Below are 15,675 nucleotides of genomic sequence, written 5' to 3'. Positions count from 1 at the left end.
GCCGAGACCCCTCGGGCAGCCGCCCAAGATGAGCCCACCTTCCTTGTGGAGTGGGCCTTTACAGATTTAGGCTGTGGCAGGCCTGCCACAGAATGTGCAAGTTGGATTGTGCTACAGATCCAACGCGCAATCGTCTGCTTAGACGCAGGAGCACCCATCTTGTTGGGTGCATACAATATAAACAACGAGTCAGATTTTCTGACTCCAGCTGTCCTTGAAATATATATTTTTAATGCTCTGACAACGTCCAGTAACTTGGAGTCCTCCAAGTCGCTAGTAGCCGCAGGCACCACAATAGGCTGGTTCAAGTGAAAAGCCGAAACCACCTTAGGGAGAAAATGAGGACGTGTCCGCAGTTCTGCCCTGTCCGAATGGAAAATCAGATATGGGCTTTTGTACGATAAAGCCGCCAACTCTGAAACTCTCCTGGCTGAAGCCAGGGCCAGTAGCATGGTTACTTTCCATGTAAGATACTTCAAATCTACAGATTTGAGAGGCTCAAACCAATGAGATTTGAGAAAATCCAAAACTACGTTTAGATCCCACGGTGCCACTGGGGGCACAATCGGGGGCTGTATATGTAGTACACCCTTGACAAAAGTTTGTACTTCAGGCACTGAAGCCAATTCCTTCTGGAAGAAGATTGATAAGGCCGAAATTTGAACTTTAATAGACCCCAATTTGAGGCCCATAGACAATCCTGCCTGCAGGAAATGTAAGAATCGACCCAATTGAAATTCTTCCGTTGGGGCCTTCTTGGCTTCACACCAAGCAACATATTTTCTCCAAATGCGGTGATAATGTTGTGCGGTCACTTCCTTCCTAGCCTTAATCAAGGTAGGAATAACTTCCTCTGGAATGCCCTTTTCTTTTAGAATCCGGCGTTCAACCGCCATGCCGTCAAACGCAGTCGCGGTAAGTCTTGGAACATACAAGGTCCCTGCTGAAGCAGATCCCTTCTTAGAGGTAGAGGCCACGGATCCTCCGTGAGCATCTCTTGAAGTTCCGGATACCAAGTTCTTCTTGGCCAATCCGGAGCCACTAGTATTGTTCTTACTCCCCTTTTCCGAATAATTCTCAGTACCTTTGGTATGAGAGGCAGAGGAGGAAACACATACACTGACTGGTACACCCATGGTGTTACCAGAGCGTCCACAGCTATTGCCTGAGGGTCTCTTGACCTGGCGCAATATCTGTCCAGTTTTTTGTTGAGGCGAGACGCCATCATATCCACCTTTGGTTTTTCCCAACGGTTCACAATCATGTGGAAAACTTCCGGATGAAGTCCCCACTCTCCCGGGTGAAGGTCGTGTCTGCTGAGGAAGTCTGCTTCCCAGTTGTCCACTCCCGGGATGAACACTGCTGACAGTGCTATGACATGATTTTCCGCCCAGCGAAGAATCCTTGCAGCTTCTGTCATTGCTCTTCTGCTTCTCGTGCCGCCTTGTCTGTTTACGTGGGCGACTGCCGTGATGTTGTCCGACTGGATCAACACCGGCTGACCCTGAAGCAGCGGTTTTGCCAAGCTTAGAGCATTGTATATCGCTCTTAGCTCCAGTATATTTATGTGAAGAGACGTCTCCAGGTCTGACCATACACCCTGGAAGTTTCTTCCCTGTGTGACTGCTCCCCAGCCCCGTAGGCTGGCATCCGTAGTCACCAGGACCCAGTCCTGTATGCCGAACCTGCGGCCCTCTAACAGATGGGCACTCTGCAACCACCACAGGAGAGACAACCTTGTTCTTGGTGACAGTGTTATCCGCTGATGCATGTGCAGATGCGATCCGGACCATTTGTCCAGCAGATCCCACTGAAATGTTCGTGCATGGAATCTGCCGAATGGAATTGCTTCGTAAGAAGCCACCATCTTTCCCAGGACTCTTGTGCATTGATGTACTGACACAGTTCCTGGTTTTAGGAGGTTCCTGACCAGTTCGGATAACTCCCTTGCTTTCTCCTCCGGGAGAAACACCTTTTTCTGAACCGTGTCCAGAATCATTCCCAGGAACAGCAGACGTGTTGTCGGGGTCAATTGAGATTTTGGAAGATTCAGAATCCACCCGTGTTGCTGAAGCACTACTTGGGTTAGTGCTACACCGACTTCCAGCTGTTCTCTGGACTTTGCCCTTATCAGGAGATCGTCCAAGTAAGGGATAATTAATACGCCTTTTCTTCGTAGAAGAACCATCATTTCGGTCATTACCTTGGTAAAGCCCCGTGGGGCCGTGGACAAACCAAACGGCAGCGTTTGAAACTGATAATGACAGTCTTGTATCACGAACCTGAGATACCCTTGGTGTGAGGGGTAAATTGGGACATGCAGATAAGCATCTTTTATGTCCAGGGACACCATGAAGTCCCCTTCTTCCAGATTCGCTATCACTGCTCTGAGTGACTCCATCTTGAACTTGAATTTCTGTATGTACAGGTTCAAGGATTTCAGATTTAGAATAGGTCTTACCGAACCGTCCGGCTTCGGTACCACAAATAGTGTGGAATAATACCCCTTTCCCTGTTGTAGGAGGGGTACCTTGACTATCACCTGCTGAGAATACAGCTTGTGAATGGCTTCCAATACCGTCGTCCTTTCTGAGGGAGACGTTGGTAAAGCAGACTTTAGGAACCGGCGAGGGGGAGACCTTTCGAACTCCAACATGTAACCCTGAGATACTATCTGCAGGATCCACGGGTCCACCTGTGAGCGAGCCCACTGATTGCTGAAAATCTTTAGTCGACCCCCCACCGCTCCTGAGTCCGCTTGTAAAGCCCCAGCGTCATGCTGATGGCTTTGTAGAACCCGGGGCGGGCTTCTGGTCCTGGGCAGGGGCTGCTTGCTGCCCTCTCTTACCCTTTCCTCTGCCTCGCGGCAGATAAGACTGTCCTTTTGCTCGCTTGTTTTTATAGGAGCGAAAGGACTGCGGCTGAAAAGACGGTGTCTTTTTCTGTTGGGAGGGGGTCTGAGGTAAAAAAGTGGATTTGCCGGCAGTTGCCGTGGCCACCAGATCCGATAGACCGACCCCAAATAATTCCTCTCCTTTATATGGCAATACTTCCATATGCCTTTTGGAATCCGCATCACCTGACCACTGTCGCGTCCATAAACTTCTTCTGGCAGATATGGACATCGCACTTACTCTTGATGCTAGAGTACAAATATCCCTCTGAGCATCTCGCATATAAAGAAACGCATCCTTTAATTGCTCTAGAGTCAATAAAATACTGTCCCTATCCAGGGTATCAATATTTTCAGTCAGGGAATCCAACCACACTACCCCAGCACTGCACATCCAGGCTGAGGCTATTGCCGGTCGCAGTATAACACCAGTATGAGTGTATATACTTTTCAGGGTAGTTTCCAGCCTCCTATCCGCTGGATCCTTGAGGGCGGCCGTATCAGGAGACGGCAACGCCACTTGCTTTGATAAACGTGTGAGCGCCTTATCCACCCTAGGGGGTGTTTCCCAGCGCGTCCTAACCTCTGGTGGGAAAGGGTATAATGCCAATAACTTCTTAGAAATTAGCAGTTTTCTATCTGGGTTAACCCACGCTTCATCACACACGTCATTCAATTCCTCTGATTCTGGAAAAGCTACAGGTAGTTTTTTCACCCCCCACATAATACCCCTTTTTGAGGTACCAGCAGTATCAGAGATCTGCAAAGCCTCCTTCATTGCCGTGATCATATAACGTGTGGCCCTGTTGGAAAATACGTTTGTTTCTTCACCGTCGACACTAGATTCATCTGTGTCGGTACCCGTGTCGACTGACTGAGGTAAGGGACGTTTTACAGCCCCTGACGGTGTCTGAGACGCCTGAGCCGGTACTGACTGGTTTTCCGGCCGTCTCATTTCGTCTACTGACTTTTGTAATGTACTAACATTATCACGTAATTCCATAACTAAAGCCATCCATTCCGGTGTCGACTCCCTAGGGGGTGACATCACCATTACCGGCAATTGCTCTGCCTCCACACCAACATCGTCCTCATACATGTCGACACACACGTACCGACACACAGCAGCCACACAGGGAATGCTCTAATCGAAGACAGGACCCCCTTAGCCCTTTGGGGAGACAGAGGGAGAGTTTGCCAGCACACACCAAAAGCGCTATAAATGTATATAAACAACCCTAAAAGGTGTTGTTTTTGTTATAAGCGCTTTTAATATATAAATATCGCCAATTTATGCCCCCCTTCTCTTTGTTACCCTGTTTCTGTAGTGCAGTGCAGGGGAGAGTCCTGGGAGCCTTCCTCACAGCGGAGCTGAGCAGGAAAATGGCGCTGAGTGCTGAGGAGAATAAGCTCCGCCCCCTTTTCGGCGGGCTTTTCTCCCGGGTTTTGAGAAATCTGGCCTGGGTTAAATACATACATATAGCCTTAATGGCTATATGTGATGTATTCTTTGCCACTAAAGGTATTTAATATTGCTGCCCAGGGCGCCCCCAGCAGCGCCCTGCACCCTCCGTGACTGGTCAGTGAGAAGTGTGTAGCAACAATGGCGCACAGCTGCCGTGCTGTGCGCTACCTTCATGAAGACTGAAGAGTCTTCTGCCGCCTGTTTCCGGACCTCCGATCTTCAGCATCTGTAAGGGGGGTCGGCGGCGCGGCTCCGGGACGAACCCCAGGATGACCTGTGTTCCGACTCCCTCTGAAGCTATGTCCAGTAGCCTAAGACTCCAATCCATCCTGCACGCAGGTGAGTTGAAAATCTCTCCCCTAAGTCCCTCGATGCAGTGAGCCTGTTGCCAGCAGGACTCACTGAGATTTAAAACCTAAAAAAACTTTTTCTAAGCAGCTCTTTAGGAGAGCCACCTAGATTGCACCCTGCTCGGACGGGCACAAAAACCTAACTGAGGCTTGGAGGAGGGTCATAGGGGGAGGAGCCAGTACACACCATGTGATCCTAAAAGCTTTCTTTAGATGTGCCCTGTCTCCTGCGGAGCCGCTATTCCCCATGGTCCTGACGGAGTCCCCAGCATCCACTAGGACGTTAGAGAAAATGCCCAGTAACTCTTCTGTCACAGCTCACATTACATAGGCAGGAAAGATCTACCCTATTTTTGCACCTGTCAGTGCAGTAGTTCTCAAACTCGGTCCTCAACTCAAGGTGCCCTAACAGTCCAGGTTTTAAAGATATCCATGCATAAGTACAGATGATTTGATTAGTACCTCAGTCAGTGTGATTATACAATCTGTGCACAATCATGGATATAAGGACTGTTCGGCTACCCTGAGGACAGTTGGAGAACCACTGCTTTAGAGGATATACTATATGGACAAAAGTATTTAGCCACACCTGTTAATTATTGAATTCAGGTGTTTTAATCAGACACGTCGAACAGTTGCACAAAATTAAGCACCCAACCATGTAGTCTCCATTTGCAAACATTTGTGAAGTGGGTAGTTCTGAAGAGCTCAGTGACTTCAGCGTGGAACTGTGATAGGATGCCACCTTTGCAAAAAGATGGTTTATGGAATTTCATCCCTGCTGAATACTCCACGGTCAACTGCAAGAGATATTATTAGAAAGTGGAAGCGTTTAGGAACAACAGCAACTCAGTCAGGAAACGTGGGAGACCATGTAAAATCACAGAGTGAGGTCAAGGACTGTTAAAGCGCATGGTGCGTAAAATTCGCCAACATTCTGCTGATTCCATAGCTGAAGAGTTCTGCACTTCCTCTAGCATTAATGTAAGCACAAAAACTGTGCGGCGGGAGCTTACTGGGTTTGCGTGGCCGAGCAGCTGCATGCAAGCTTCACATCACCAAGTCCAATTCCAAGCGTTGGATGGAGCGGTGTAAAGCAAAAAGACACTGGACTGTGGATCAGTGGAAACGTGTTCTTTGAAGTGAGGAGTCACGCTTCTCTGTTTGGCAGTCAGATGGGCGAGTCTGGGTTTGGCAGATGCCGGGAGATCATTACCTGTCTGACTGCATTATTCCAACTGTGAAGTTTGGTTGAGGAGGAATAATGGTATGGGCTGTTTTTCAGGGCTTGGGCTAGGCTCCTTATCTCCAGTGAATGGCAATCTTAATGCTACAGCATACCAAGACATTTTGAACAATGGTATGCTTCCAACTTTGTGGCAACAGTTTGGGGAAGGACCTTTTCTACTTCAACCTGACTGTGCCCCAGTGCACAAAGCAAGGACTATAAAGACATGGTTTGATGAGTTTGTTGTAGAAGACTTGAATGGCCCACACAGAGCCCTGACCTCAACCCCATCAAGTACTTCTGGGATGAACTGGAATGGAGATTGCGAGCCAGGCCTACTCGTCCAAAATCAGAGCCTGACCTTTTAAATGCTCTACAGAATGAATGGGCACAAAATCCCACAAAAACACTCCAAAGTCTTGTGGAAAGTTTTCCAAGAAGAGTGGAAGCTGTTATAGCTGCAAAAGGGGCACCACCTCCATAATAGCGCACATGTATTTGAACATAATGTCATTAGAGTCCCTGTTGGTGCAATGGTCAGACGTCCGAATACTTTTGTCCATATGGTGTATGTTTATGTAATTTTATTTGGGAGTGTCAAACTGCATCTTGAAGCAACACTTTCATATTTTATTATCTCAGATCAGATGATCTGGAACAAAAACCACAGCATGTGTGTCCTGTACTCATGGCACAGCAGTTTTATATGTGATGGAAGTATAAATATAATACTAATACTGTCATATAGAAACTTCCAAAAAAGCCAGGTTACCTCGTTGCATTATTTTAAATTCTTTGAAAATTAAAAAGAAAATTACTATACCTTTATTTTAAACTCCAATTGAGAATTAATTGTCACCATCATTTCCATCCTTTCCATTTTCCGTGCTCCTTCATTGCACAGGCGAACCAACTATGAATAAAAATTGGAAATACTGATTTATACAAAAAACATATAACAAACATATACATAAATATTAATTATTAAATGAAAGGTCCACTCCTTGTAAGAAACTTCTAATCGTCCTGTGTAAAATCATACATTATACAAAGAAAGTGCAATACTGTCTTCATCAACAAAGTTTTCTTTCCAGCTTAGGGAGATATTTATTTTACTAACCGTTGCTAAAATACAATAGTCCCAAGTTTACTTGTACTGATTACTTTCCAAAAAACAGTCAAATATTCTGGCATTGCACAGCGCCTAACGACTTATTTTTGGCTGCATGAGCAATTACATTTCCTGAGCCACCACAGTGCTGCACCATGGAGGCTATGGGACAAGGTGGCTAATCCTATAGTGAGACAGCTCCCCAGAACGGTGCTTTTAACAAAGACAAATATTAAATATCTATATATATATATATATACACACACACACACACACACACACACACACACACACACACACACACACACACACATATATATAATTACATACACACATATAAACAGGTGTGGTATAGCTCATAGAAAGTTAAAAGATAGACAGTCATTAGTTAGACACTATATGGTCGACAGTCAAAAGTCAGACAGTCAAAAGTCAGACAGGGTCAAAAGTCAGACAGTCAAAAGTCAGACAGGGTCAAAAGTCAGACAGTCAAAAGTCAGACAGGGTCAAAAGTACAAGTTCATTAGTCAGAAACACCATAAATAAAACATTTTTAACCCAAATTTGGTGAAATTCATCCCCTCGCTAGCTTGCTACGCTCGCCACAACTTTATTAAAAGGTAATAGTTTGCAACATGGATAGTAAATGAGGCAAAAGCAGTAAAAAAAACACATAAAAAAAATAAAAATAAAAATTGTGTCTGACTTTTGACCCTGTCTGACTTTTGACTGTCTGAATTTTGACTGTCGACCATATAGTGTCTAACTAATGACTGTCTATCTTTTAACTGTCTGTCTATAGACAGGAACCCCATATAAACTCAACAGACAAAATAATATGGAATGTGGAAAGACAAATGGTATAAGTTCAGTGATGCTGGACGTGAACATGCGTGTAGGTGGTGACACTAAAACGATTGGATGATTATTGTGAATGTCTGAGGTATTGATACTATGTGAATTTGTTGAGATATTGTTTCTTTTTCAGGTGGAACCATGGGTCGTTCACGTGACGTGACTAAGTGGCAAAAGGAAGTCATGGTTTTTGTCCGAAAGCATGGCCACAGCCTGAAGGAGGTGGCAGCATTTGTTGGAGTGCCCTCAAAAACAGTATTATCCATCTACAGTTGAAGAAGCATGGACACCAAGAATCTCAGCGGCAGAACAGAGGCTGAAAGTTGATCATGACAAATCAAGAACACAGACATTTTGGGAGCCTATCAACCACCAAACGGTTCCCAGCACGTCAGGGAACCAATAGAACAATGCCGGACCCAGCCAAACAGTCCCAGATCTGGTGAATTGGAGGGCCATGTGAGATGTGGCACATCAGTCTGGTGCTCTGCAAACCAATCTAAGCCTTTCGGCCACTGTTCCGCCGCTGAGATTCTTGGTACCATGCTTCTTCCACTGTAGATGGATCCTACTCACTGTCTACGAGGGCACACCAACAAACGCTGCCACCAGCTTCAGGCTATGGCCATCCTCTCGGCCAAAAACAATGGCTCCCTTTTACCACTCAGTCATGTCACGTGAACGACCAATGGTTCCACCTGAAAAAGAAACAATATCTCAACAAATTTGCAATACCTCAGACAATCACAATGATCAGCCAATAGTTTTTGTGTCACCATATATATATATTAGTAGAGGGAGGCTGTTGCACTCACAGGACTTGTCAATCAAGTGGTAGGTCCCTGAAAGGTCCACAGCATTTTAGACAGGACACTCCATTGCAGACAGGTGTGTGTGTGTGTGTGTGTGTGTGTGTGTATATATATATATATATATATATATACATATATATATATACATATACAAGGTGCAACTTCAGTTAATTGGCCCATAGTCTGCAGTTCCATGAACAATTATGACCTGATCAGATTATTTTCGTAAGTGTTTTTGGAAGATGACAGCAGGTGGCCCCTTACATACTGTACCATCAGACTCCAGTGTCAACATTGCAGAATAGACTGATCTCATCCAATTTGACCCACTTATGTAAAGTGTTCAATTACCAAGACTGGTATTACACAATGTTCCCACATTTTTCAGTCACAATACTATACAAACTACGTGTCCACATAACAACAAATTTGCTTAATCTAAAGTATCAATATTTTCTTCCAGTTAAACAGCATCTGACGGTTACTCAGATGGCCGACATTCATGCAGATGATCTGATAGCTCATCAGATCAGCGAAGTCAGCAGGAAGCGTCTATTTAAACAAGACGCCTCCTGCGGCACTATAATATTGTTGCACAGTCTCTGCAATAATATTATATTGCAGAATCATTGCTCAGTCTCAAATATTGCAAAGTTGCAGCGGCTGTACATTAGCATCCATCTCTGAATCAGGCCTGTAGTCCTTTCTGTGAATAAGCACAGGTATTGGTTACATTTAGTACTATAAAGTCATCATTTCTTCTTCACTGTGAATCTTTATAACATTAATCATTTATACCCGATGTTACAGTAGCAAAAAAACCAAAAACCTTTACTATAACAAGCCTGGACAGATTTTCTAGACTATTAATCAAGACCTGATCAAAGATCATATCCAGGGTCATTTGAAATGACACCAACAATGATTAATAAGGGATATCCATATTTAACCTGATCTAGGCCTTGAGGAGAGGTGATATGTAGTTGTATAATACAGACTTGTCATTGTCTTCTTAAAGACTGACTGGAGATCTATTTCTTAAATAAATGAGACACCGCATCATTTTTAGCTGTGGCGCATACAGATATACCTGCAGGCTAGATGACACTAATTCTTAAAATCAAAAGATTCCATAGCAAGTCACCTTCCTTTAGCTGCATAAGGTAACACTGACAGGAATGCGGAGTGCCTTGGGTGGTGCTCAGTCCTAACATGTGCTGAACCACAGCTCATTATTAATATTAATTTATTAAGCACAAGTTACCAGCTTACATGATATTTTTTCAATGTTAATTTCAGTTTCATTGCTAAACAATTAACACTTGTCATGTTCTCTGTATGTGCCTAACATAAAATTTTGTTTTAATTATCACTTTTTTTGTTTTATCATCCTTAATAGCAAAGTTTTTAACACATAGAAAGGTGAGCTTAAATGTAACTTTTTTGTAATCTTATCACTTGCAATGATAGGATAAAATAGTACAACATATTTTTGTGCACTAAAGTTATTCTTTTATTCAAGATCAATTCAATTGTTTTTCACAGTCAGAGGACCTGACAATTATGTGTCTTGTTCTTAAATTTTTACGTTGGTTAGCTTGATATTAAAAATATACTAACAGTTTAGTAATACAGGTTTTTCTGCATATAATATAATGTTGTTTTAACCACTTAACTTGCTAATATTTTTCCAAAAATGTTCCCAAAATGTTTTTTACTTTTTTTGTATTAAAGTATTCAATTAATAGCTATTTAAACCTGAATCAGTATCATTTTACAAACAAATCTGAGATTTGTAGTGAATCAGCTCTAAATAGCTATTATTTACATGATTTGATTACCAAAGAAAAAACATTTTGGGATATTTTTGAATATATATATTGGGGTAGAGAGTGGTATTTAAAAGGGCGCTATGATAGACCCAATGTACAGTATTGGCTGCCTGACCACTACTGATACTTTGTTCGTCACCCTCCCAGACAAAAATAAGATAATTTATGTATGATCTATAACATTTTAAATAGTCCTTTCAAAACTTGACCCACATATAAATTGTTTCTTTAGTTTTCCCATAAGGATGTTTGCATAGGCAGGGGCTACCCTTGTTCCCATTGCTATACCTTGTTTTTGTACAAAACATTTTTTCTTCAAAAGTAATCTAGTTATAGTATGTTCCAAAAAAATTTGTAAAGCTTTATTGAAGAATTCCCTTTTTATATTTGAAATGACGTGATCTCTAAATAATATATTTTCCACTGCTTTAATTCCTTTATTGTGTGGTATTAAAGAATATACTAATTGTACAGCTATGAGAGCAGACGTACCTTGGATCAGCTCCTGCTTTATCCCTCTCTATTGAGCCTCCTATCCCCTGCTGCATCCCACCTGGCATCGCCAACCAAGCCCTATCCCTGCTGACTTCTGCCTGGGTGAGCTGGGGTGAGCTGCGGAGCCGGAGGGCACAGAAACTGCCCTTGCGGGTTACGGCCTCCCCGAGATCATAGAACTGGGGCCTTGTGTGCCTGAGTCTGCCGGGCGGACTTCCGGCGTGCCTGGACACCCCGCCTTCCGCTTCCTCCCCACGGTGGTGCGCCCTGAGCGGCCGGGAAGAGGTGCCCCCACATCCCTCCCTTACCCCGTGATTGAGGATCGTGCTGCGGCTGGCCGGACGGGTTCTCCTGGCCTCCGTCAGCGGCGGCTGGCTCGTGGACTCGGTGAGCGGGTCCCGCACCCTCCCGCCTGCCGGAGCTGTACGGACAGCGCGCTCCAGTGCCAGTGTGGTCGGCGACAGCTCCTGCTGAGGTGGGTCCCGGGGAACGTAGCTTGCTGGTCTGCAGGGAACTGGGGGACTCAGACAGTGTGGCTCCCCTCCTGCTGAAGTCTCACTATGGCTGTCAGAACAACTGGAGGAGAGGTGAGCCCTTCTGCTTCTCCCCCTTTGCTACTAATGGCTGCCTGAGCACTGTTTTCTACCCTGTCTTACATTATTCAGCCATCATTGACACCCTCTAAGACTCCCCCCCCCTGCTGCATTCAGCCCCAGCTGCAAGGATAGCTCCTGGAGGGGTTGCGGCTCCACTATTGTGATACCTGGACCCCCGTATTATTATTATTATAATATACTACAATATAATACAATATCATACGTGCCATATATATGTAGCTGGACATTATATATAATTGTCTTTGGCACCTTTCTCCCGGCTCCTTTGTTGGTGTACCTGAAGCTGACACTTTGCCCCCCTCTGGTGGCTGCTGATGTTATCTACTTGATCTGCACTAACTGAAGCTTGGTTTATTTCACAATCTGGACCTCGGTTATTCTCGTCGAAGCCGCTGCCGCTCCCTCCTCCGCCCTTCGAGTTCTTTGGAGCTTGCAATACTTTCCTTCTCACTCCCACAGGAGCCCGGAATGGAGCCGTAAATCTGCAATTTGACCTGCCTGGGCCGCTCACCTGATACTCTATTTACAGTCTGTGTCCTTTCTTTTATTTCTTTTTTTTTTTTTATCATTATGTCCAAAAACAAGAAGGTTGCGCAAGCCCAAACTAACTTCTTTGGATCAAAGTCAAAGGGCCCGCAGAATCCCAACATGCCCTCAAACGTCCCCTCCTTCTCCATGCTCGTCGGAGGCGGGTATCGACCCTCAGATTCAAGCGATAATGACGAGCCTACTAGAGCGAGTTCAATCTGCGTTTAAACAGGAACTCTCTAACGCTATTGCAGAATTCAAATCGGACCTAACAGCTCTTGGTAACCGAACGGATGCATTGGAATCAAAGACTGATGATCTCTGCCGATCCCAACATCACCTTGACAGAGAGCTCACTAGATTGCACGAGGAAATGGAGACACTTAAAGAACGTCAAGAGGACCAAGAAAATCGCTCTCGTAGGAACAATTTACGAATACGCAATGTTGTGGAATCAGTCCTCGGCCCATCGCTGCCGTCATTCCTGAGAGGCTTCTTCAAACACCTAGTACCAGACCTCACAGACGAAGAGTGTCTCTGTGATAGGGCTCATAGAGCACTTTGTGCAAAACCTTCTCCCACTCAACCGCCCAGGGATGTTATGGTCCGTTTTCATTATTTCCATTCAAAAGAGAAAGTCCTGTCCTCTATACGAGACTCCCCAGAGATCCTGTTTAAAGGTATGCAGTTACAAGTCTTCCAGGATTTAGCTCCCTCCACTATCCAAAAACGACGGGATCTCCAACCGGTCACCCGGGTCCTGCGACAGCACCAGATAAGATACAGATGGGGATTCCCCTTTCAACTTCATGTTTCAGTCAACAACTCCGTCCATTCTGTTAAAATTTTGACCCAAGGGCAGGAACTACTGGCTAAGCTTGATCTCCTCCCAGCGTCATCTGCAGTCGATGCAGCGACCTCATCTTCTAAATCACTACACCCTCAGCCTCCCCTGCCTGACTGGACATGGATGACCCGCCAGCGCACTGTGGACAGTGATCCTCCTTGAACTGTGGGGATCCCCCGCTGCTATTTGCCCTCACTGTATCGGAGCTGTGCCTCCATGCCCCGCAATGTCCGATGACTGACGGAGGCTCTGACCTCCATCCAAAATCCTTCGTCGTAACTGTTTTTGTTATTGTTGTTACTGTTATGTTATATTAATTTGGACTCTAGCTGTTTTTGGGTTGTTTTTTTTCCCTCCATATACGCTTTGTACATGATTATGCATTTCTATGTCGGTCTTCCTCCCTCCTCTGCCCATCGCTCCCCCCCACCCACCTTCCCCCCCCCCCCCCCCGGTCTTTTTCTCTCCCCCCTCCCCTTTTTTCTCCCCCCCCCCCCCTCTTTTGTTTGGACACAGTCCTATACGTTATATATTGTTCTCTAAAGCTGTAAAGTGGCCACGGCCACATTCAATTTTTATGGTCCAGGCAGTCTAGCCTATATTGCATGGTACCTCAGTTACCCCCCAACACTCCCTTTTTGTTGTATACATTGTTGTTTATCCAGCTCTCTTCTCCTGCGGTCCTTGAATGGGACCCACAATTTCAGGGATTTTTCCCCGTTTGGGTTCTTTCTTCTCTACGTTTTTCTCTTCCTCTTCTTTCTTGTGGCTTTTTCCTGATCTTTTCGCTCTTTCTCTCTCTCCTTCCCGAGGGGTGGCCCCCACCTGGCTCATATTGTGCCTTATTTGGTCATTTTTTGCAATATGTCGTACTCCCTTATATGAATAGCCATGTCCCTTAAAATATTTTCGGTCAATGTTAATGGCTTGAACTTTCCTAGGAAGCGTACTGTGTTTCTGAGTGCCTGCAGGCGAGAAAAAGCCGATATAGCCTTTCTCCAAGAAACACATCTCACTGGTTCCCATACCCGGCTTAGGGGTAAATGGTTTTCCCAGTCCTACTTTGCCTCGGCGGACTGTAAAAAACGTGGTGTGGCCATTTTAATTCACCGTAATATCCCGTTTGTCCACTCTAGGACTGTGATAGACCCAGACGGACGGTTTCTTATGGTAATGGGTACCCTCCGCTCTGTGACTCTCACTTTGGTCTCCATATATGCTCCCAACCATGACCAATCCCTGTTTTTTGACTCTCTGTCTAAACGCCTGCCCAAAGAAGCGCAGGGATGCATTATTATGGGCGGTGATTTTAATACCATCATCGACCTGCTGTTAGATAGATCCGGCCCTCCTCCTCACGCTTCCATGACGACCCTACCTCGGGCCTCCCGTACTCTCACTGCTTCCTTGAAACATCACGGCCTCTGTGACACCTGGCGATCCCAACACCCCCACGCTAAAGACTTTACCCATTTCTCGGCTCCACACCAACACTACTCTAGGATCGATATGATTCATATCTCCTCTACCCTTGTACCACTGATTACTGATGCGGGTATCACGCCACTGACATGGACGGACCATGCTGGGGTCTATCTCCTTATATATATATACCGCACACCTCATAGGAAATATAAATGGCGTCTTGACGACTCGCTTTTGCAACATCCTTCTGCTTTGGAGGAAATCCGGTTAGCAATTACACACTATTTCTCCGAAAATATGTCTCCCGACATCTCGCTTAGTGTCCTTTGGGAGGCTCACAAGGCCACAATACGTGGCGCTCTGATGGCGAAATTGTCGGCAATTAGGAAAAAAGCTGCGCTGGTGATCTGCTCACTCGAATCAGAAATAGCCACTTTACTAACTCGACATAAAGCAACTCCCGATGCTTCTCTGCTCTCTCAGATCGACTCTCTCCGGGGACAACTTAATACCCTTCTTTCTAACCGTGCAGCACTAATTCTCCGGAAACTCCGGCAACGTTTTTATGATAAAATGGATAGAATAGACTCCCTACTGGCCAATAAACAACGCCGTAAACAGGCGCTAGGCGCAATAGATAAGTTGTACTCACCACAGAGGGGAACCTATACATATGACCCTGAGGTGATGACAGAAGATTTCCGATCGTTTTATAGTTCCCTCTATAACCTATCTGATTCGCCCCCTCTGTCTCCTGACGGAGTTGGGGGAGTGCACTCATACTTGTCTGATACCCCCCTTCCAGCCCTGTCACACCCAGTTAGATACCCTTAATAGTCGGATTTCGGATGAGGAGACAATAGCTGCTATACGCTCTATGCGTTCGTCAGCCGCTCCGGGACCGGATGGTTTCATGGCCCAATATTATGAATTGTTTGTAAAGGAGCTAGCCCCGCACCTCTCCTCTTTATTCAATGATATTCTTGAGGGAGCCTCCTTTCTGCCGGAGACGACCCGGGCCGATATCGTGGTAATCCCAAAACCTGATAAAGACCCGACTAGTTGCTCAAATTATAGATCAATCTCGCTACTGAACGTTGATCTGAAGATATATGCGAAAATATTAGCCAACCGTCTGGCTCCCCTGCTGCCCGGTCTGGTCCACCCGGATCAGGTCGGATTCATCCCTGGACGCCAGGTGTCAGACAACACTAGAA

General features: G+C 45.4%; 1 protein-coding gene across 2 annotated transcripts in view; it reads right to left on the bottom strand.

Moving 5' to 3' along the window:
- Positions 1-15,675, bottom strand: part of ARHGEF26 (Rho guanine nucleotide exchange factor 26) — a 269,992-nt gene that overhangs the window by 92,106 nt on the left and 162,211 nt on the right. For both annotated transcript variants that reach the window (XM_063916107.1, XM_063916106.1), the window contains exon 10: positions 6,760-6,849. In XM_063916107.1, coding sequence (XP_063772177.1) covers positions 6,760-6,849 — 90 coding nt within the window. The remainder of the gene's footprint in view (positions 1-6,759; positions 6,850-15,675) is intronic.

The sequence above is a fragment of the Pseudophryne corroboree genome, chromosome 4, assembly GCF_028390025.1.
Source record: "Pseudophryne corroboree isolate aPseCor3 chromosome 4, aPseCor3.hap2, whole genome shotgun sequence".
Classification (NCBI taxonomy): domain Eukaryota; kingdom Metazoa; phylum Chordata; class Amphibia; order Anura; family Myobatrachidae; genus Pseudophryne; species Pseudophryne corroboree.
Note: the sequence above shows the minus strand (reverse complement) of the source record. Positions and strands in the feature narration are given on the sequence as shown.